A 23,066-nucleotide genomic window follows, 5' to 3' on the forward strand; every position below is an offset into this window, starting at 1 on the left:
TTCAATCAGATTGTTTTCTTTTCTTCATTTTAAAATCTTTAGTTCCACTTGCAACATTGACATCCAGTTCTCTTTTAATATTTGGATTATTTATTTTGGCACTGCTAGCTTCTGATAATGAATCTTGCATTTGTCCTAAATTTGCTGAAATAGTTACAAGAAATATTTACAGAATTGAAAACATTATAAACTTAACATTGAATTTTTTTAAAATCAAAAACAAAGCTGTAAAATGGGTTTGTCATGTGTTTTAACTAATAATTGATGTCTATGTATTTTTAACACTGAATTCTGAAACAGGCTTTACTTTTCCCATCAAGTTTTATTTCTTTTCCATTACATAAAAATCCTAAATGTTAAATTTTTTTGAAAATTTACAACTTAAAAACTCTTTTGAGGGTATAACATAGTTAAAGTGAGTTCCCTCTATTTTTCTCGTAATGAGTTCCTAACAAAAAGTATAATTTTTTTCAGCATTTTTATTTAAAAAAAAATGTGATTGGAAAATGTCAGGTTTTTGGAGAATCACCCAGTTGCTTTTTTTCAGATTTAACACCAAAGTGGATGAGAATTAACTATCAAAACCTAAAACACTGCAAGGTTAAATAATTAAAAGTTATAATTGAGGGAGAACAGAGAATTTCATAAATTTAATACTACTAGTACTACTTCTTATGACACATCGCATTTTAAATTCAAGTACATTGTTTCAAAGAAATCTGCTAGGAATTTATTTAAATCCAATCACTATTCAGACTTTAAGCTGAATTTCTGTCTATAGTTCTAGATAAAAATTTGATTAAAAAGATATACTGAAGACAAAAATTTCTGATTTTCTTCACATTTTATGTGCATAGAGAGATATTATTATCAGCACTTCCAGTATACCATGATCATGAAACTGTCTGCACATTTCCTCTATTGATTTTATAAAATTAATGGTGCAAACAGTCTAATTAGAATAGAAGGGGCATTTTAAAGGATAAAGTAACAATTCCCGGAAAGTTTTTATTCACCTACAACTTCACCATGGTTGTCAAAGTATTTATTTCACCAAGAACAAAACTATTACTGGCAAAAAAAAAAAAAAAACTTTTTCAACATAAACCTCTTGAATTTAACTTTAAAATAAATTAAGTATTTTCAGCAACTGCTACTTAAGTTTTTAAATCTTTTTTGTTTCAAATTCAAATAACCAGCAGTACCTACAGGGTGCTGCCTGTGTCAATTTTACAGGGTTGAAAATACAACACTGATGCAATACAAGCTCAAATGAGACAGAGTATTAATTTACTAATGGGAAAAATCAATATTGTAAATAAATAATATGAAAGTCGGATATCAAAAAGAAAATTAATTGAAAAATAGGAAGAAACAAATACTTACAATTTACTTTTTCTGAAATATCCATGACTTTTAAGCTGTTTGATGCGTTATTTCCACCAACTGCTACAGTCAAGTTCAAATCTGGAGCAAGTCGTGCTGCATATATAGAACCCTAAAATGTGAACAATTCAGAAAAAAAAGAAAAATTAATAGAACTAAAAATACTGCTCCGAAATGATGGGCAAGATTAAGGATAATGTATCAGTTAATTATATTAGCTCAGGCAGAATCTACATTTAGGGGAGGGGGGCAGGGATGTAACTAGGGGGACAGGCAGGGTTTGTGCCCTGGGCGGCCAGGTTTTAGGGGCGCTAAATTCAAAGTATAAGAAAAAATATAATTTCCCCGGAAAAAACTGGGACAAAAAAAAAAAAAAGTTAGGTGAAGCCTACTGAAAATAAAAATAAGACCTAGCTATATGTAGGATTAAAGTAGTATGGGTTTAACGTTATTAAGGAATGGGAACAATGGACACAAGCAGAAAAGGAAATGGGAGGGTGGGGAGGGGGGCAGTAAGTTGCAGGGATGCATTTTGACCACTACTTGCTAAATCTTATTTAATCATCACACTCCCAGGAGGATTCTGAGAACAAAGGTTGTCGAAAGTAGCAATACAAATACTTACAACAATGTCTTCCATGATGACTTATTTATTTCATTGGGTTGTTCAGAAAGTAATTTTGTTTTTTGGAAAATGAAAGACAATTTTTGTATAAAGAGTAAATATTTTACTAAATTATATATTGGCCATTCTAGTCCAATACTTTTTGTCATCTTTCTGGTAGTAGCATGAGTCTACGTTCATAAATTTTTTGATCTTCTAATGCCTTTATCATGCCTTCGTCAGCTTCAACCGGCCTTCCAGAACTTGGTGCATCTTCGACCTCAAAATTGCCGGATCGAAATTGTGCAAACCAGTTCTCGTATTGGCATACTCTCACCATATCTCCATTCAAATTGGTTAATTTCTTTCTGCCTTGAGCAGCATTTTTACCTTTTCTATAGTGAAAAAGTAAAATATGACGCAAATGCTGTTTATTGCTCTCCATGTTTAAAAGGGTACCAACCAAAAACTACTGCATAGATTTAATTGAACTTTTCCAGGCACAAGCCTTGCTATATCCGCTCTCAAAATATAAAATGATTATGCGACTTAAGTGTGAAGTTGGGTTCGAAAAAATACAATAAAAACCCTCTGTAGGAAAAAAACGAAAATACTTTCCAAAGAACCCAATAGTTCTGTCTTTTTTGAAGGAGCAAAAAAAGTAGGCAAAAAATTGTTTATCTTATTTGAATAATCTAAGACCAATTTGTTAAATGTTACTTTCATTACTTTCTTATTTTTCTTGGAAGAAAAGTATTGCACTATAATTATGGAGAAGCAAAGCTCTGAAGACAATAGGGAAGTTTTCAATTTTTCAATTTTATTTTTATATGATGATAGAGAAACCTGTATGAACATCATAGGTGAAAAAAATTCGCGATACGATTAGTAGTTTTTTTTAAAATTAATTTTTAAAGTTCAAGCGCTTGTGACGTCAAATGGCATAGGAAGTGACGTCATGCACTTTTCCGATAGGGAAGAAGCAGAAGGACGTGCATTCGACTTCGAAGACGAAACGTAAAAGGCTTATCTCCTCGCATTTCTGGAACATTAAACCTCTCATCCTCTCGGAAATATTCGAATATCATCATTGATGTTACTTGAAGAAGATTATTTAGATTGTGCTTTAACGAATCCGGCCTCCATAGTGTGTGTTCAAAAGGATTATAGAATTTCTAAAAAATAAAAATATCAGCGCGCTCAAATTGTCCCTAGCGAAAACAAGGGATCTTCGGCGGAAGGCTGCCCATTAGTGCCCTGTGATGTAAGCTCGTGACGTTTCAAAGAGCGAACTTTTGCGCGTGGATTTTTAAAAGTTCATTAAAAATCAATCACGGTGTTTTAAAATTTGGCGATGGTGAATTTTTTTAGTTTTGAGGGTCAATTAACAATATCCAATAGCCAAAATATGAACATTTAATAGGTTGCAGCTTCTTTATTGCATGCAATAAATAAAACTAAAATACATACACACGCAAATATTGAATGAAAAAAATATACCTTGAAAATGTAACGTATTCCCTTGGGGTCTTAACATATACTTTTTTTTTTTTTGAGAAAATGAAAAAATAAAACCTAAATCGAACCAGCTATTAAACAGAGTTGAGTACAAAATCAACCAAGTTTATGTCCCCAGTGGGAGAGGGTCTTAACAGTCCTTATATATATATGTATAAAATACTATAACAAGATTCGCAGTACGTTTTAAAATTAATGGGGAATGACCTTTGATCCCTCTTGCTATGCTTATGGATACAGTATACAGTCGACTCCCGCTACAACACGATTCAACTTACGCGAAATGGCTATAACGCGAATTTTCCACGAGTAACAAATTTTAGAGCTGACGCGAGCGAATTCCTCGTCCACAACAGGAACTTCTTTAGAAGGAAGTAGCGGCTTCGTTATTGACAACTAAATATATACTTTGTAAATGTTATTAAATCCCATTAGCATCACACTGACCATTGAAAGTTCCCACATCAAACTAGTCTAGGCATCACGTTGTTAGTGCATAAAAAAATCGCTCAGCAGCTTTCTTTTTTTACATTCTAAACATTAAAGTTGATGAAATATAATGGCACCTTAGTGAGCTGTTTCATCTGAAGTTTATGAAGATGGGGGGGGGGGGGGGGGAATAAAGTTTTTGAAATTAAAAAGAAGATTAAGATTCTCGATATGCTTGGACAACTACCAAACGTTGGCGGTAGCAACGCAATAAGTAGGAATGAATCTTCCATACGTACAGTTAAAAGTCAAAACAAAATGATATCTGTATAAGTTCAGAACTTAGTTTCAATGTTAAAGCTTGCAGAGTCTGACTAAAGTATATGAAAATGGAAGCTGCTCTTGCATTGTGGATTAAAGAGATTGGGAAGAGGGGCTTGTTGCCATAAATGGAAACGTTATAAAAGAAAAGGTGAAGCAACCGTATTTCAAAATGTATTTAATAAAAAATAACGATCTGATTATGCAGCATAAAACTTAATCATCCTCATTTTTTAACTCATAAATATTATTACTGTATCTACTATACAGTACTATTATAGTGCAGCATATTATTATTACTACATACTGTACGTACCGTGTTGTTTTATTTTATCAATCATTCTTTTTGTGCATTTTAACTATTTTATGTTGAATAAAACAGCTTTTTTATTTTTTAAATACAGTAAAAGTTGAGTTTTTTATGTAAAAAACTAACGTATAGTTGAGGAATGCTTTAAAGCACTTTGAGGGGTGCTTACAAATGTCTAAAAAATTTGGTATGTTTCTAAAAAATGTTTATGCATACATTTTTCCACAATGCGAAATTTTGACTTACGTGAGGAGTCTTGGAACGCATCCCTCGCGTAAGTTGGGACTCGACTGTATTTAAAAAACTTTCATTTTCTTAAGCGAAATAAAAAAATCACATTTCAGAAAAAAAAACATGGAAATTAAAAGCTTACCACTTTGAATTTATATTCATCAACCAACTGATAATTGTCTTTGACATTCCATATTTTCAAGGATTCGTCCATGCTAGCAGTAATTAAGATGTCAGGATTAAGAGTGCTCATATCTAAACCTAATGAAACAAGCATAGTAAAAACTTCAAACAAGTTTTAATACTTAAAATATAAAATACATAATATAGTTTAACACTGATAAAACATAGAAATCTTTTGTTGCACGATACTGTGATTCATCTAGCCATCTAGTACTGAAAACATATTTAGCAATTTTACCGCTACTTTTATTTTAAGATATTTTATTAGTTCATGCTTTTGAAGCCAAATTTTTTCATTAATAGATTGATTTTGGTAATGTATTATGGGAAAAAGAAATATATATTAAAATTAAAAGTAAATATCTAATAAGTAAAACTGAAAATTCTTTAATTAAAACTATTTATTGTTTTCAGCTAATACCGAAAATACTAGCATTTTACCTCAGCAATTACCAGTATTATGAAATTGCAAAATAGCTCAAGATACCAGTATTAGGTTTTGCAATCACTAAACCTCAATGTACAGCAGAATTCACCAATAGAGACTATTTTGCTGACTGTATGGTACTTATTTTACATAGCTTGAATTTTCCTCTTACGTAATTCGGGTTGTATAAAATAAACATAGGGAACAAAATAAAATGTAATGTATAAAATAAACAAGGAAGAAGCCTCCATTTGCATAAGATTAGATCCTTAACTCCTTTGTCTGTCTTTAAATAAAAAGTGTTCTTCAATCACAATATCAAGAAAAAAGGATTATTTTTAGATTATTTTTCAGATTAATTTTGATTATACCAGAGAAATTATTACTACTTCACATTTTTTTTTGCATATTAAAGCAAATAATTCAAAATGCAGATTATACCAAGATTTTTTTTTCCGCTTCAGGCCAATTTTAGGAACTGCAGATTATATGTCGCAGCGAATAATACAGTACTTTTCTTCAAAGGAAATGACTTGATGTAGCAAATATAAAAATGACTTTCAGTACAAGAAGTTATGAGCTTCAATACTTATCTGGGCTTTTAGTTGAGTGCTAGAGAAATTGAACACGTACCTGTAACTGCATTTTCATGAGCTGCAAAATTATAGTCTTCTTTTTCGCATCTCATATCCATGCAGTGAACAAACCCTTTGTCATTAGAGCACTAAAACATAATACACACACATATAGTAATATTGAAAACAATAAGGAATCAGAAGTTAAAACTCATGTTAGGGGAAAAAGCAGGATGAATATCAACTTACAAAGAATTTGAAAGAATCAAAAAGATTCCAGGCAACTCTTTCTACTTCACCATCAATTTTCCATGATTTTGCTACCGTTTCACTGTCTCGACAATCATAAAGTTTTAAGTACCTAAAGAGGAAAATTTGCACATTTTATTCCTGTTACTCATAACAATTTTTTTCATCACAAATAGAACAATTTGTACTTTTTATAAAATTAATTTCAAGAGAGGCTTCTTAAAATTAAGTCCCTGCTTTCAAAATAATCCCCATTTAAGATTTCCTCCTGCTAACTTACATTGTGAAAATTTTCAATATTACAATATTAAATGCCTGCGTATCATTTCAACTGATGAACAAAGATTTATGTTTAAAAACTAGAAGAAATCAAAAGGTTTTTTAAAATTAAACCAGCTATATTATGATCAAATCTAAATACTGAATCAATTCAAATAAAGCCATACACACAATACATACCTTCTGTAACTCACGGACAAGTTCACAGCTTAAAAATGGAATAGATTAATAGTTAGAAAAGGAGTTTGATTAGTTGCATGAATTATGTTTAAAAGAAACAAATAATTTAGCAGTAAAGAGAAATAAAAAATAAAGATTTAGTAGGCCAATAAGTGTTTTGAAAGAGGAATTACTCAAATTGAATTATTAAATCCCTTGTGTCAAAAAATGTGTTATAGTAAAAAAAAAAAGATGAATATTTTAATGTATTAACTGCAGGCTCCAGATAATGGAGCAAAATGTTAGGGACTTGTTTCTAGTTCTGCATGAGCTCTGGCTAAAAGGTGTTAACTTATATCTTATTACCCTGGCAGATACCTTCGCTTTACGAGGTGGAACTTGCCCTCATGGTTACAGACCAAACACTGCTGTGCTAAACAAAAATTTAGGTACCAGTGTGAAGGTAATCTTAGCTTCTATAAGAAATGCACTACTGCCAGCTTTCTTATGGCTATTTTAGACGGATGTTTCCAAACAGGGGTGAAAGTGCAATCTCTGGATTTTATTACAAAATTTTAGGTATTTGCTAGCAGTTGATTCTAGTTCCCATTAAGGATTGAAAAAAAAAAAAAACCCACAGATTTCAACACATAGATGCTATAAAAGAAACACAGAAGCAAAAAAGGAAAAACAAAGAATACAGTGACCTGTTTGATAAACAGGCAACTATAAAAGCAAACCTAACAAAAGGCGATGCTTTACAAGCATAATTGGTGAGGTTAACAATTTTTTGTTTGCATTCTCATCAAAAACAGCAACTCCTCCGGTTTGGAAGATCAGTGGGAAAAAAACAACAAAAAAACTACCATGATAAATGGTAGGACTCGACCGATGCATCGGCGGCGATGGTTCAACAGTTTAGCCATCGGCATCGGCGGCCGATGCTAACTTGCAGGAAACATCGGCCCATCGGCCTTCAAGAAACATCGGAAAGCCGATGGAATTGGCCGATGTTTTTGAAAAAAAAAAGGACCTTTGTTGTTTAACTTTTTAATACTAAGTAAAGGGAGTTATTGTTTTCATATAAAATTGTTTACTTAAATTTCAGTATGAATTTCTATTTTAGTCACCCCTGAAAGAGTTTTTAGCACTGCATTCAAGTTAATTATTCCGTTGTTTCTTGCGGCTGGATGCACGTATGTATCTCTCATAAGTCATAACTCAAAAATGGTAAGCTGTACAAGGCTAAATTTTCGCATGTGGGATGTGCGTACGTTCTAGTAGTGCACTTCCCTTTTTGTTTTTGATTGGGTGTTCTATCGGGTGTTGTGGCTATTAATTACTTATTTCAATGGAAAACTAATATAGCGTCTCAGACTGACGATCATTCGGTGATATATTGCCAAATTGGAGACCATGGAAACAAATATGGGATGGCGAAACCGGTTTTGTTTCATTTTGTTAGATTCCCGTTGAACCGACGGTAATTTTTAAGTTTTCGATATTTGTAATATGAATCACAGTAATGCAGTCTTTTCTGTATCGTTTCGACGGAGCTACAAGTTTGAGGCCCGTCGAAATACATTTTGGGGCCCTATTTCTCTATAACAGAAGTTGTAAAACATTTACCATAAGCATTTTTGTAACTCCTACGGTGCACCTATGGTTATGGGGCCTCTCGCGCACTTGCAACAATTGCTATATTTTAAATCCGCCACTGCACGTCAAAACAAACTTGGGTGCAAGTTTTAAAAGGGTTTTTCTGCTCAATGTTTATGATTATTTTGAAATCTATTTTTTTTACGACTATTTTTTTGGATTTCCGAGAACACTTGCGTGCCCCTCCTCCCACTCCCTCAATTTCTGAAATTGAACTCTAGTTGTACTTTTTAGTTGTTTAACACTAGAAAGACGGAAGCGGTCATTTTGACCGTAAACGATTTTCAAATGCTCATATTTGCTGCGTTTAATTTTCAAACCCTTTTTCCTTCATTGACTTTTCCTAACTATTTATTAAGATCTTTCAACAGTATTTTTTTTTCTTTAGGGTTATTATTATAGTCGCTATAAATGTTTATACCTAGAAAGACTGACTACGGTCATTTTGACCGCTAAGGGAACCTTTCTTTATGCATCCGTTTTCTTCTTTTTTCTCTTATCAGTTGTGTGTACTATGGACTATTGTTAGTTGTCAGGGTGAGTAATGTTCTTTTGAGCTTGAGTAGTACCTGTTGGTCAGGTTTAATTCCTTGATTTGTTAGGAAAATGAGAAACACCTGCTGCTTGCATGGTTTCAGTTTTCTGCTATCTGCATAGGGAGCAAAGTTGAGAATGGTAAATTTGAAAAGCATGTGACTGGACACGTGAAATTACTTTGGGTCTAAAACGAAGTAAATAAAAACAGGTAAATTCCAAAACTGTTTGCTGGAATTCTTTTGTGCACCAAAACATGTGCTTTGCTTGAAGCATTGACGTTTATTTTCTTCGATGATAATGAAGTGCTCAGTCACATAATTATCTTCATGATGTCGAGAAGAACCGTTGACAAGCAAAACTTATAGGAACATTAATTCCTGAAGCTATTGCAGATTTATCTAAAACAGATTATGGTTCAAATGAACAGTCTAAATTATCTAAAAAGAAATATATTCCTAGCGGTGAGAATTGTTTGCTTTCATGAGATTATGCGAATATTTTCCGGAGCCTGGATTTGCAGAAAAGGATTGTTCTTCTGAGTTAGAATCAGAAGAAACTTCGGTAATAAAAATTAATGCTCAAAATATAAAAAGAAGTGAAATAAAAAGAAAAAAGGGCCAGACACCGAAAAAAAGGGGAAATTTTCAAAAACAGAACTCCTATTTCTCCAATTTCCTCCAAGTCACCTCCACTGATCAATTTTGCTGCATATAAATATGTATCCACCTCAAGAAAAAGATTAAAATAAGGTTAAATTAAATTATGCAGGAATAAAATCTACGAGCATTTGTTCTGATTGGGAAAAAAAACTGTTAATGGCTAATATACAGGTGACGTGATAACATAAATATTTCGAAATGCTGTAAAAGATAGTAATGTACGGTATCTTGCGTGTTTAGATATTTTTTAAATCAAACACATGCATGGTTGATTATAGTACTTTTTAGTTATTACATGCTAAGAAATTTCCTCTTTTTTGTACAAATTTGCTCTTTCTCAATGCCAATTGTGTAAAGCATGTGTATTTCACTTGATCTGACATAAAATTAAAAAAAAAAGCTACCTGAGACTTATTTGCACTCTATATTACGATTAAACTGTTAAAATAAACTCTGACATGTTGCAACATATCTTTTCTATGGTTAAAAATCCCGAAAGGAGGAAATTTCCAATCTTTTAAGTATGACGGTCAAAGTGACCGCTGCTAGTCTTTCTAGGTATACACGAAACGCCGTCTTTCTAGTGTTAAAACTAGCAGCATTCATAAAATTAGAGTTTTTTTTTCAAGCTTTATCTATTGTTTAGGAAGAATTTAGAGCATTAATGTAAGGAATTGATTAAAGACGTTTTGAATGGTGACATAATTCAGAAATCAAAGGGACTTTTGAATTTTTCTTAAGAAGTGTTGAAGTAGATTCAGAAACTCTTCCGAGGCGTTGGTGGTAGCGGTTCTGTACTAAAAAAATGAGGCCGAAGTTGGGTACGAAGTTTAATGTTGTGAGTTACTCCAAAATCAGAGGATGACTCCCTAATCCATCCTCGTCATTTCAAGAATTTCTTAAATATTTTGCGATTATTTGATTTGGTCAAGAAATGTCATTTTGCGTATTTTTTATGCTCATATTTCGTAATGCGCCATCTTTTTTGCATCATTTATAGCGATCGATGTTTTTATATTTTAAGTAACTATTTTTATGTATTTTTATAAAATCAACCAATAAAAGTTATTTTTGTTGTTATCATATTTTTAATAATATGTTATAAAAAAGTTTCAAGGATTTTCTACTATGCAATTTTTTAAATTTCAGAAAATTATTGTTAAATTGAAAAGGTTAATTTGAACTTTTTTATAGTGCTTCATGAAAGATGAAACAATCAAATTTTTCAATATTATGTGTGCAAACATCAGATCAAGTAGTATATGTTTTAAGTTATTATTAACATGGTATAAATATCGAGTTTGTTAATTGTAGCTGTGCTTTAAGAACCTAGCTCTTTTCATGGCTACTTCTTTTTTCAGCAAAAAAAGTTATGTCACTGTAATAGCTTTTATGAGAAATGCGAACTCTTCTATTCATAAATTTTAAATAAGTAAAAAAATATTCCTATTATGATTTAATATTGTAATTTATCTGTTACCTATTTTGTTTAACTTGATGACTAAAAAATGTCTACGTGCAATGTTTCCACTTCAATTGCGTAATTTGTTGATGGTTTCATAGTTTTATTCTTAATTTCTTTGAATGATTAAACAACATAATTTAATGTTTTTTTAACTATGTTTAGTGTACCTAAATCCATACATTATTACAATATTACTGAAATCTTGGTTATATGTTTAATTAAAAAAACAAATCAATTGGTTATTAAACAGTGTCTTTGTTTTTCTTCCTTTTTTCTTTCTTTTTTTTTTGGCTGTTGTTCTTTCTCTATCATCATACAACAGTCAAAAAAGAGAAACATAACTACATCCTATATAGATTGCACGTAGTACGATCCAAAATTTCGGGGACAAGCTGTATAAAACTTTACCCAGAATAGTTCACATTGCCGAAGCTTATCCACCTTCAAGGCGTCACCTTGAGGGACTATATGTACTTCTGCCAGAGTTAATATAACTTTTGAAAACAGTCCTAGAAGCCTTTTTCGCAACTTACTATGATGTAGCTTTATCTTCTCCTGATGGAAGAAAGCGGCATAAATGCAAATGTTTTTTTGCTGGGAACAGCTAAGAGTTACACGGAGCTAAGTCCGACGAAACGTTACTTTATTTGTTTGTCATATCAGAGCATTGATCATTCAAACCGTGCATCCTCAACATGAAAGTCGCCTTCTTCCTCACGATGAAGTTAAAGTAGCAGTGCAAGAGGCCTTACAGGAGGTTGCAAAAAAAGGCTGCCAGGAGTGCTTCTAAAAGCTATACGAACGTTGGCAGAAGTGCAAAGTCCTTCAAGGTGATTATTTTGTAGATAGATGTGCTTCAGTAATGTAAACTATTCAGGGTAAGGTTTTATACTGCTTGTCCTCGAAATTTTAGATCATACTACGTACGTATGAGTTTTCAACTTACTATTTCATAACGTTTCTGAGTGACGCAAGTTTGCGCGTATGAAGACATCACAAGAGAACTTGCGATAATTAACTGAGGAGGTGATCAAAATGGATATTTTGGTCATCTATATGTTCTTTGGTACATATGCGTGTACAGATGTGCCAAAAAAAATTGGATGAGTCCCTTGACAGTTGTTAAATTTGGGGTTATACTGATGAGGATTATGCATGAATTTTAATGAACCCCAAATATGCATATTAACCCCTGACAACAATATGGAATGCTTTCGGCTATCTATTATGTAAAAATGTAAAATACTGAGCAAAAGTGAGTCTGCTGTGAAAAAGGTTAACAATGGGATATTATTCTGACACTATACACATACCCATCTGTGCAGCCTGAAAGTAAAAATGGACTTTCATGTGGATGCCATTGTAATGCTTGCACCTAATCAAAAAAAAAAAAAAAAAAAAACATAATGTTAATGATTTAAAATAGAAATGGTACATTGAAAGTAACAGGTTACATTATTTGATAAAATGAAACAAAAAAAAAAAAAAAATAAAGAAGAAAATTCATTTAAACCAAACATATCATTTAGTATTGTGTGTAGAGGAACAATATAGTTAATTTAGGTTTCATGATAACCAGGGAAACCAGGAGCAAAATGCATGAAGGCCCCTTGTCAGTTGGCAGCCTCCCGCCCCCCTCTCTACCCCTAAAACCTGTCCCCTAGTTTCTGCCTAGGCTGACATGGAATGTTGTCAGTCCTGGTGGTAACTAGGTCCAATTACTTTTTTAAAAAAGTCATGGGTGGCTCGTATGGGGTAGGGGGTAACTGCTTCCATAGTTTATAAGCTCTAGAGCTTTTTGCCCCTTCATTTTTCTAAGTTCAAAATTAATAATCAATCAAAATATAATTGTGTTGCTCAATTCATGCATATAAAGAAAGAACTGACTAAATAAGTGTGTGCTTTATATTTTTTTCCAAGTTATTATAAAAATAAAATCGAACTTTAAATTAGAAGGAGGAAATCTACGGTCTGTCCCAATTTTTGAGGCTGTGTTCTAATTTTTTTAGAAGAGGTTATATAACTAACAATAACAGAAAAATCTACTAATACAGTTGAACCCTCAACAGACTGATTTAGGAGATCCTTATAACCAAAGACTCGCTGCATCTGATTGTTCAAAAAAAAAAAAAAGTAAAAAGTCCAAGCTTGCTAAGACACTCTGGTAATAAATGACTTTATTACAAAATATATTCATTAGTGATTAGTAAAACATTGGGATTAGTTATTTCAATCTTACCTTTTTAATTTTATTTATTTATAGTATGGTAAGAAAGATGTTATTTTTGGTTGCAAAGCTTTTGTATTTCATGTACACTTCATTGATTCTTTGGTCGATTGTAATCAAGTCTATAACATGTTTACCTAGTTTCAGTCAAAAACAATTTGCTCACAACACTGACATAATTGCTTTAGAATCACAAGTCTTCCACTCAGTGCCTACAGTAAATTTTGAAAGAGAAAATATCTTGCAAACTGAGAATTGGGTTGTTTTCCAATTTTAGAAATCAGTAGGTCATTAGTAACTTGATTCAAGAAATAGAAGGTCTGATAAGCAATGGGGAAAAAAAATAATACCAAAGTTCTAAAAATAATTAAAAACTCCTTTTAATGAGCCGAATTTGCGATGTAAATTAAATGGAAATCTTGCGAGATGTAAGTTTTGATTAATGTACTGATTGTTGAGGGGGGGGGGAGGGGTCTAAGTTCATTAACTTACATAGGAACGATCACAAAGCAATAAGATTGATCTTAAAAAATTTATCCCACAATCAGTATTTAAAAAAAATAACCTAAGTTTTTAGAAAATGGAAATATTTTAAGACAATTAAAAAATTGGTGGAAATAAACTGAGAAGCAAGAGCCTCCCTCGAAATTGGGACAGCTGGACATTCTGGTTATGGACTCTAGGTCTTAAAATAATGTCATTATGAAAAAAGTATTGTAGAAAAAGATGCTCTCTTTTTTTTTTTTTTTTGTTATCTTTAAATTTATTTTTAACAATCAGAAAACTTTTTTAAAATGCAGACAGATAAAAATCTGAAGATTCGACAAAAGCTTTTGTTGAATGTCTGTACATTCAAAAGCTCAAGTTTCTGCATTAAACAAGGGTTTCCCCTGAAACATGAAACATGTGTCTGCAATTTTATCCAAATTTATGCATTTTATATGTTGCTTTGTTATCTTTCACACATACTTACTTTATTAGGGTGAAATTTCAGTTTGTTCATCAACTTTGCTTCTGTTAGATCCCACAAAATTATTGAATTATCAGCAGAACCGCTTGCTAACAAATTTCTAAAGGGGAAAAATGGAAGAAAAATATAGTTTAAAAATATTGTAAGAGTTAAAGAAGTAATCGATGAGTTCGCTCATTTTGATGCAACATTTTGTATTGAAAAGTAAATTTCTTTTTCTAGATTCAATAATTCTAATTTTTTCTAAATTAGCAACAAAACATATTTTATGCAGAACAGTGTCAGTGTGTATACAAAAAGGTAAGAAAATATACAATTACATTTAAATTCTACATGCAGTTTTCTTTGAATGTTGCCATGATTTCCAACAACAATAAAAAATCATCAACGAGTCAACACCATTCACAAAAATGCTGAATATTTATTTTTGTACAAAAAATGTACACTTATCACAATAAGTTTTGATGGAGTTTCCAGGAAAACTCCAACTGTGTTTTGGGGTTTCGAGGAACCTCTTTTCAATGCAAAATAGTAAGTTTTTGGATGTACAGATATCTGGTCAAAGTGGTTTTGGTTTTAACCGGGTGTCTTTACATCGGCATTACTATTATGCATCAACATTACTATTATGCCTGATTAGAAAAAAGGGGTTCTTTAAAACACATATCTGCTGTAATTTGTAATTTTGTGCAACAAAATGCTTGTTATTTCTCCTTTTACTTCTCTGCACAAAGATATTTATTTATTTCTCAAACTTCCCTTTATGAGAAGTTATTTCATTTTAGTCCAGAGTACACATTAATACATTTTATAAGATTAATTTATTTTTGAAAAATGTTAAATAAAGAACAATTTTTCCCTTAGAAATTTAATGTGCAATGTTGTTTGAACATGAGAAAATTATTAAATATATGTTCATCATTTGCAAAGAACAAACTCCTCCCCTCCTATGACAATTATTATTCGCTTTTTGGAAACTCAATACATAAATACTTTACAAAATAAATAACTGAAAAATCATACCTAACATGTTTATTCCAACTAAGGCTCAAAACAGCATCTGTATGTCCAAGTTTACCCTTTAGCTAGGAAAGGAAAAAAAAAACCTCCTGAGCATTAAAAATTACAGTAACTTCTATGCAAAATTCACGATTTTCTACAATTCTAAGCAGAAATGGGTATTTTGCCAGCAAAATGGTATTTTTGCCCAGACAAGGGCAAAAACTTGGCAAATCTAGAAGAGTGGCTGGACTTTATAGAAACACAAAATATTGGACAATACTTTTGCATATAACATAATTATTTATCAATCATAACAGACAATTGAGACTTAATTATGTTTTTCATTAATATTTTTTTGATATCAAAAAAATCTAAAATTAATAAAAGTTGATATGATTTTGTATGTGACTATCTATCTATCTATTTATTTCATCGCTACTCTTGGTAAATGACAGAAAACAGAGCATCGAACAAGGTATTGATACATTCATAATTTTCCTGACTACAATGTTTAGCCAGATGTTATAATTGTGGAATTGTAATTAGCAGAGATATTAATTAAAAATATAATTTATATCATCTTGCTTCATCTTTTGGAATCACTTACGCTTACTTTCTCCTTCAGAAAACTTTGCTTTTCCCCATTATTCTGGCAAGTGGTCAAAGCGGAAGTGACTTGCAGACAGGAAGATCATGCAGAAAAAATATGAATGTTTTTCAAGTGGCGTAATGAAGCGTGTTGTTTGATGAATAAGGAAAAATAATAATTCAAACGTCATGCTTAAGTAAAGCGCATTTTAAATGCAATGATTTTTTCTTCTTTTCCTTTAAAGGAATGTAATTTATGTAACAAAAACGTCAGTTTAAATTCTTTCACTGACTAAAGCTGTATCAGGGGGCAAGTACTGGGCCCCAAAAGTACCCCTGTGATACTTCCAGGAAATGGGGTGCTGCACAAAACTGCTGCAGGCAGGTCGGGTGGCAGCGGCAAAAAGGTAGCAAAGCCCCCGGGGCACACCAACTCTCCACAGGCTGAAATTTTTATCCTCAGTACATCTAAGCTTAGTGTGGCAGGTGCATTCTAATGAATGCCTGAATCGAACAATTTGTGCTTTAACAACTGTTGAGATTCTGGGAAGTTAATTGTAAACAAAATGGCGTACCTGAATCTTGAACATATTCAAACAAAATGAAAAAATAAGTACACACAATCAAGTCACTTTTAACATAAGTATTTTAGACTTTTATATAAATTCTTTTCAAAAAGGATTATGTTACCTTTTTCTTTTTTTGTTTTCCTAGTTCATATTCTGGCTCTAAAATGTCAACAACATCAAGGTCCCAAATTTTAATGACAGGAGTCATATCACCAACAGCTAAATAGTTACCTGAATAAGAAAATGCAGTAAGAAAAATTTATATAGCTATTGATTTATAATTATTACGATTTAAGATAAGTGTTGTCAATTTAGAAAGGTAAAGAAAATGTTCCCACTTTATCAAATACCCCGCTTAATCAAATAATATTTCTTAGAACCAACGATATTCGATTAAGCGAGACCGACAGTATTTTGACAATTTTTTTTTATCTTTACTTTAACATATTAACATTAAACTGTGTTAGGTTATGAGCGAAACAATGTTAAAAGCTTTTAAGTTGATAACTTTCCAGCAATACATTTTAATTTTTGGCATTAATTTCAAAAAATAAAGCATTTGACAATTACTAACGGCAACTTTCATTCATGCTATGGCTTTTAATTGACTTATTGAAACAAAACTTAACTGTAATCTAAGAGTTTTTACCTTCGAGTTTATACTTTTCTTTAAGTTTTGCATAATAATAAATTATTAATGATGCAAGTTATTATTTTTTTTAGTTACAACAGTTTTTCAATTTAAGTGATGAATTATATTCAATTTAATTCAGAATTATTTTTTAAATAAGTAATTTATATTTTAATGAAAAAAAAATTAACTGAGTTAAATTATGATAAAAACAAATATTTATGTGTCTATAATTTTGCTTGCCGGTGTATCATTATCAGTGAGACATTTTGATATTGGAAAAAAATAGCATTCTAAATTAGAATTATTTTAAATATTAAATCTTTAAACTTGATTGCATTTATTTATTTTTTTTCTTTGAAAAAAATTACCTGGTTTCTCATCAGATGCATGAAAATTTAGCCACTCTAATGCAATAGGATATGCAGGGAGAACTATATCATGGTGAACATAAAATGCATCCTCATTTTTATTGTAAACTATTCAAAGAGAAACAAAATTTATAAATAAATGTCACGCATATAGCAAAGAGATAAAATTGATGAACAACATTACACAAGAAAACAAATGCAGATGAATGTACCATAGGACAACAAATGGAAAAGAAAAATTAAGTTTTTTTTTCTAATGCAGTATTTTATAATAGATATGATATTATTTAGCTACATAAATTACAAAACGAAACAAAGCATGTAATCCTTAAATAAATATTATCAGAGATCAAATTCCAAATTCAATGCATCTCTGGATGAAAATGGTCTTTTTTCTTGAAATGGCCATAGGCAGACCCTGACAAAAATTGCAAAATCCTAGGGGCCAGGAAAGTTATTTCTCTGAGTTTATAGAAACATTCAATATTACATGGCATCCTAAAGACTCTAGTGGACTCAGACAAAATGAGGCCTTGATAGATGACAGCACCACTTATACAATTTAAACAAAATTCTGAAGTGGAGGGAAAGTCTCTGCATGACACAGAAGGACTACATATTTGATGAGCTAATACTCTGCATACACTCGATATATCTTTGGCATGTCAGGCTTTAAATCCAGGAAGCTTGTTCAAAAAATTTAAAAAAACGGTCTTAAAATCCTATTAAACTGTAAAGTAATCTTCCAAGTAAATAAAAGCCATTTATTAACCAGAGCATTAATCAACTAGAGCCCATTAATTAACCAGACGTGTGACCAAAATAGGATGAAAAATACTGAAATTGTATGGTCGTGAGTAAACAACATTGCTAGCATATTGTACTACAGTTGCAACTTCCCTCACGAGTTTTTGTCTCTAAATAGCCAACTATTTTAATTGGATGCATGGAATTACAGTAGGACCTTCATGAATCGAAGTAGCAAATTGCCGGAAAAAAATTTGATATATAGAAAGCTTTGATATTTTGAGACAATCTTAGTTTATCATTAATTTCTCCTAAATTATTTAATTAAAGCTACTTTTTGTGCATGAAACCCCAACACTAATTAATGCAAGAATCTGATTAAATGAAAGTTAATAATCAAAAAATTAAATGTAGAACATTTACTGAGCACTGCATAGTTTCTAAAAAAATCTTTTTTGAGTGGAAGATTTCTGTAACTTTCAATACTTTCATTACAGTTTTCCGATTTCTCATATTATCAGACACTCTGTTTGCAAAAATACTAAATTTACCAGAAATGACATTTTTGCACCTTCAAATATCTTCATTCTTCACAATTCTTCAACATTGGGGGATTTGAAGCTAAACTAGGAATAATAATCAATATACAAACGGGGTAGATTGAAACTGATTTTACTGTATTACTGGTTGCAACCAAGATTGATTTCAAATAAACTTGAGGGAATTTAAGAACTCTAGAACAGAACAACGACCTATCTACACACCCCTAAACCCCAGCTTCCTTGTAAGTTTTGTAGCAATTTTTAGTGAACTTAATTTTCTCCCCTAACCTTTATTTTTCATAAAACAAACAGTTGAGACAAATAAAAATGTGGAAAAAAATATCCGAATGTTTCAATTTTTTTCGATATATAGAGATTTTTTGATTTTTAGAAAAAAATTTTTCTTGGAATAGACAAAGAAATTTGCTGGGATTTCGATATATAGAAAATTTTGAAATGCGGAAGTTCAATACATGGAGGTTTGACTGTAACTGGTAGATTTTGAATTTAGCTAGCAATGACTCTTTTTGTTTTTCCCCTGCAGTTTATGCTCTATCAAAAATTGCTGAATTCATTAAGAATACTAAAAAATTAAGTGTTTGACTTACGTGATAAGTTAAATTTAAATATAAAATAAAAGCATGAAGAGCAAACATGGTGGTGGCAAAGTAAACAATGATTTTTATTTCCTTCAAAATAAAAAGTAAACCAGTCACTAAGAGTCAATGTACGCCTATTCTACTCCAAAACCCCTCATATAAAACATGGGCAGAATATGTGTTGATTTAATTGCAGCTTTTTTTTTCTTTTTCTTTTTTGGCCTTTAACAGTCATTCAATTTTTAGAATAAATCAATGCAGTCTATACATATTAAATATAAAATCTCAAAAGTATAGACAAAAATAAAACAAGTTAAAGTATTGCAAATGATTTAATGAACAAATTTTAGGGAAATTCTAGCTTTATTTGACAATGGAACAATGCTAATTAAAAATTTAAATACAGATAATTATTACTTTTTAACCTGAAAAGCTACTTGTATCATGTAACATTTCAGATATTTTGTACAGTTCAACTTACCATAGATCTCTAAAACACTACTTTCATCTTCTATGTGCCCAACTGCTAATAAATTGTCTGTGTCCTTTATGATAAAGTCTTCTTTTTCTTCAACTTCATCTTCCCATTCCTGAAAAACCTCTACAAAATTAGCTACTATCAAGAAAATAAAGTACTAAAACAACATTTTTGTATCAACTCAAACTACATTAATTTATTTATAATCATAACACTGTAAATCTTTCAGAAATCTTTGGTATCATTTCAAAAAAACTAGCAATTATGCTAGTAAAAACTTTTAAAACTTTTATAAATATCAAAGATTATTTTTAAAGTAATACAGTCAAACCTTAATATCTGAAACCTCCTTATCTCTAAACCCTTGATGCCATGAAAAAAGAATTTTCCCCTAAATTTTACGCAAATATTGTTATGCATTTTCCATAGCTATCTTAAAATTTATTTTTCAACACCCTTGACACGTAGAAATTTTGGCACACAAAGAAGTTTTAATTGCTGCATTTACTTGCCAATTCTTATAGTAAAACCAACTCCAGAGGCATCTGCTAGTTATCACTTTTCCTGGAAAGTAGGAATAAGAGATTGGAGCAAGATAAATAAGGGAGTGGGTATATGAGGGGGCAGTCTCTTTTATCTCAGTGTTTTCCCAAGAAGAGTCTTTGAACTTTTCTCTTAAACACGTACCCACTTTAAGAACAGGATGTTAATTTTTTGTAACTTACCAATTTTCAAGCGAAAACAGGAAAATGTTTTTCTCATCATTCAGTGTTTTTTCCTCCAACAAAATGGATAATGAAAAGCTTAAATTGAATATGCTTGAAGAAAAAATTACAGCTTTGAAGATTGTAGATGAAAAAAGAAAGTAAAAATCATACAACTTGTTTCAAAATATCTTGTTCGTCGTGATGTAAAGTGGTTGCATGGTACATAAATAAAATATATATTGTACACATGTCTAATTTTGAGAGTTGCTGGTGAAAATTGTTCAAAACCATGATAACTCTAAAATCTTGATATCTCGATTTTTCCCCCTTCCTGAGAGTTATTGAAGTTATACTATATTAATAAAATGAAACTATTAAAATATCACGTATGGTCCCAAAGCAGAATACTTTCTGATGTTCAACAACATAGAATCATTTGAACAAAACTGTTCTGCAAGATAAATTCATACTCTGTAAACATACCTTCAGTACATTGTCAAATATACAATTCACAAAAATGGATTGTATACAGATAAACGGTGGCCTTCAAGGGCGCCCATATAGGAAGGCAAGTGGGAGCTCAATCCCCTCCCCCCTTTGAAATTAGAACTTCCTTGCTTTTAGTATTTTTTTCTTTGCAAAAATGAAAAAACATTTCTTCTCCAGCCTATAGTGAATAAGTTATTAAAAATGTCAAACTTTAATAACTCTAACCTGTACTGAAATCTGTTTCTATGGGGAAAATATCCTGCTAAACCATGGGGAAAATATCCGAGCCCCCCCCCTTAAAACTTTGCATATGGGCGCCCATGGTGGCCTTTTTCAAAAACTATGATTTTAAAATCAGAACCATTTCCTATTGGAGTCTGTAGTATGAAGGGAACATTTTATTAATTTGTTCAGTACTCCGTCTTACTTCGGAAAAAAGCATCAAATTCAAATTTCAGGTGCATTCTTGACAGAAAAGGCATAACCCTGTCTACATTCTCTGCACCTAAAAGTGCCATATTTGTTCTAAGCGCTTTGACACCATTCTAAGTATCTCAATGTATTAGAAGCAGCTCCGTCAGAATAGCAGCACATGGCCAATAGTACAACCAAAAGACGGCTACATAAAGAATTTTTTTGCCTTATTTTGTTAATAATTTATGGACTGGTCTTACAGGATACTTAAGGGCATAAAGCAGGTGCAAGCAGTTAAAAATGATTTTCAGCAGAAACTCTGAAGATTTTCTTCAACTAGCTTCTAACTAAAGATGTAATTTAGCAAAAATTCCGCACATTTCTTCAAACGGAAGTAAAGCCAAAGTTCCGGCAAATGATGCACAACACTCGACCCTTTGGACAAGTTTTCTGCCGAATAAGAGTAGTTTTCAAGAATTTTAATGTTATCTATAATTTGAAGAGGTTGTGCAGAATTTCTGCAAAATTGTATCGTTAAGTTTGAAGATATTTGAAGTTCTGCAGAATGTTTACAGAAGATTTGACCAAGTTTTTCCTTAACATTTGAACAAAATTGTTCTGCAGCTCAGGTATGAGTTTTACAACGTGCAGTGTCCAGGGTTCAGTAGCATTCTGCTTTGGGGCGTAAGGGGAAATATACAAAATTGTAGAAAAATATGTTGAAAATTTAGTTGTCAATATTTTAAATCACAGCATTCAAGGAGAAATTTATATTAAGTGCAGCTACTTAGTCCCCCCCCCTCCTCAAAAAAGGGGCAAAAAGTCATAACAATTTTCAGAACATTAAAAAGAAAGTAAATTGTCATTGGTAAATAATCTGAAATTAGTCTAAATTCCATCTAAAATGTAAAAATACATTCACCAATGAAAAGAAGTACAGAAACAAGGCTCCTGCAAGCTTCCATGCAAATACAGCTCTGTTCCTTACACAAAAAATTCAATGAATACTTAAAGAACCTACTACTCTTCCGGAAAGCATTTGATTGGTTTTGCATGAAAAATAATTTTATGAGTATAGATTATGCAAAAATGATAGTTATATAGAAAACCTATACAAAACATTTGCTTACAGAGTCTGTCATATACTCATCATCTTTATTATCAACATGAGTAACTACATCCGAAATATTGAAGAATGGTTTTTCGTCACCTATAAAAATGAAAAAAGAAAGTCACAACTCCATAAGAAATACATAAAAAAATTATTCGTTTAATCACTCATTTTAACAAATAAAGGCTGAAATTAATTGAATAAATAAATAAATAAATAAATGTAAATTTTGATAGATTGAAAAGCTCACTCTTAAATTTCATTGTCAAAATGTTACATAAAGTATTAAATACAAAACGTTCATCATAGTGTAGATAATAGCAAATAATAGAATTGTACAAGATGATTGAAGCTTTGATAAGCAATACAATTGCACATGTTATGAGTTTAGGGAATCCATGGAATAATGCTATCAATGTCTAAAATTCTGAGTTTTAAGAAAATTACTCTTAAAAGCAGGGTGTCTACTCAAAAAAAAAAAAAAAAAAAAAATCAACTTCCCTGACTTTTCCAGGTTTTCCATACCCCAAACAAAAAAGTTTCAGGTGCTTTTTTAAAGGTTAGTTTAGCTACTTTGGCTATTTTCTAATGGTTGGCTGTGCTTATGTGACATTTTATACATGTTACGTT

General features: G+C 31.4%; 1 protein-coding gene across 2 annotated transcripts in view; it reads right to left on the bottom strand.

Annotated features, from left to right (window-relative positions):
• Window position 1: 1 nt before the first annotated feature.
• The window catches only part of LOC129225593 (periodic tryptophan protein 1 homolog), a 32,441-nt gene continuing 9,376 nt past the window's right edge, over window positions 2–23,066 (bottom strand). For both annotated transcript variants that reach the window (XM_054860049.1, XM_054860050.1), the window contains 12 exons: window positions 22,456–22,535; window positions 19,719–19,827; window positions 17,350–17,457; window positions 16,469–16,578; window positions 15,212–15,273; window positions 14,192–14,288; window positions 12,305–12,366; window positions 6,234–6,345; window positions 6,043–6,133; window positions 4,942–5,060; window positions 1,387–1,498; window positions 2–144 (listed from right to left, as the gene is read on the bottom strand). In XM_054860049.1, the coding sequence (XP_054716024.1) occupies window positions 2–144; window positions 1,387–1,498; window positions 4,942–5,060; window positions 6,043–6,133; window positions 6,234–6,345; window positions 12,305–12,366; window positions 14,192–14,288; window positions 15,212–15,273; window positions 16,469–16,578; window positions 17,350–17,457; window positions 19,719–19,827; window positions 22,456–22,535 (1,205 nt within the window). The remainder of the gene's footprint in view (window positions 145–1,386; window positions 1,499–4,941; window positions 5,061–6,042; window positions 6,134–6,233; window positions 6,346–12,304; window positions 12,367–14,191; window positions 14,289–15,211; window positions 15,274–16,468; window positions 16,579–17,349; window positions 17,458–19,718; window positions 19,828–22,455; window positions 22,536–23,066) is intronic.

Source organism: Uloborus diversus, chromosome 7 (genome assembly GCF_026930045.1).
Source record: "Uloborus diversus isolate 005 chromosome 7, Udiv.v.3.1, whole genome shotgun sequence".
Lineage (NCBI taxonomy): Eukaryota > Metazoa > Arthropoda > Arachnida > Araneae > Uloboridae > Uloborus > Uloborus diversus.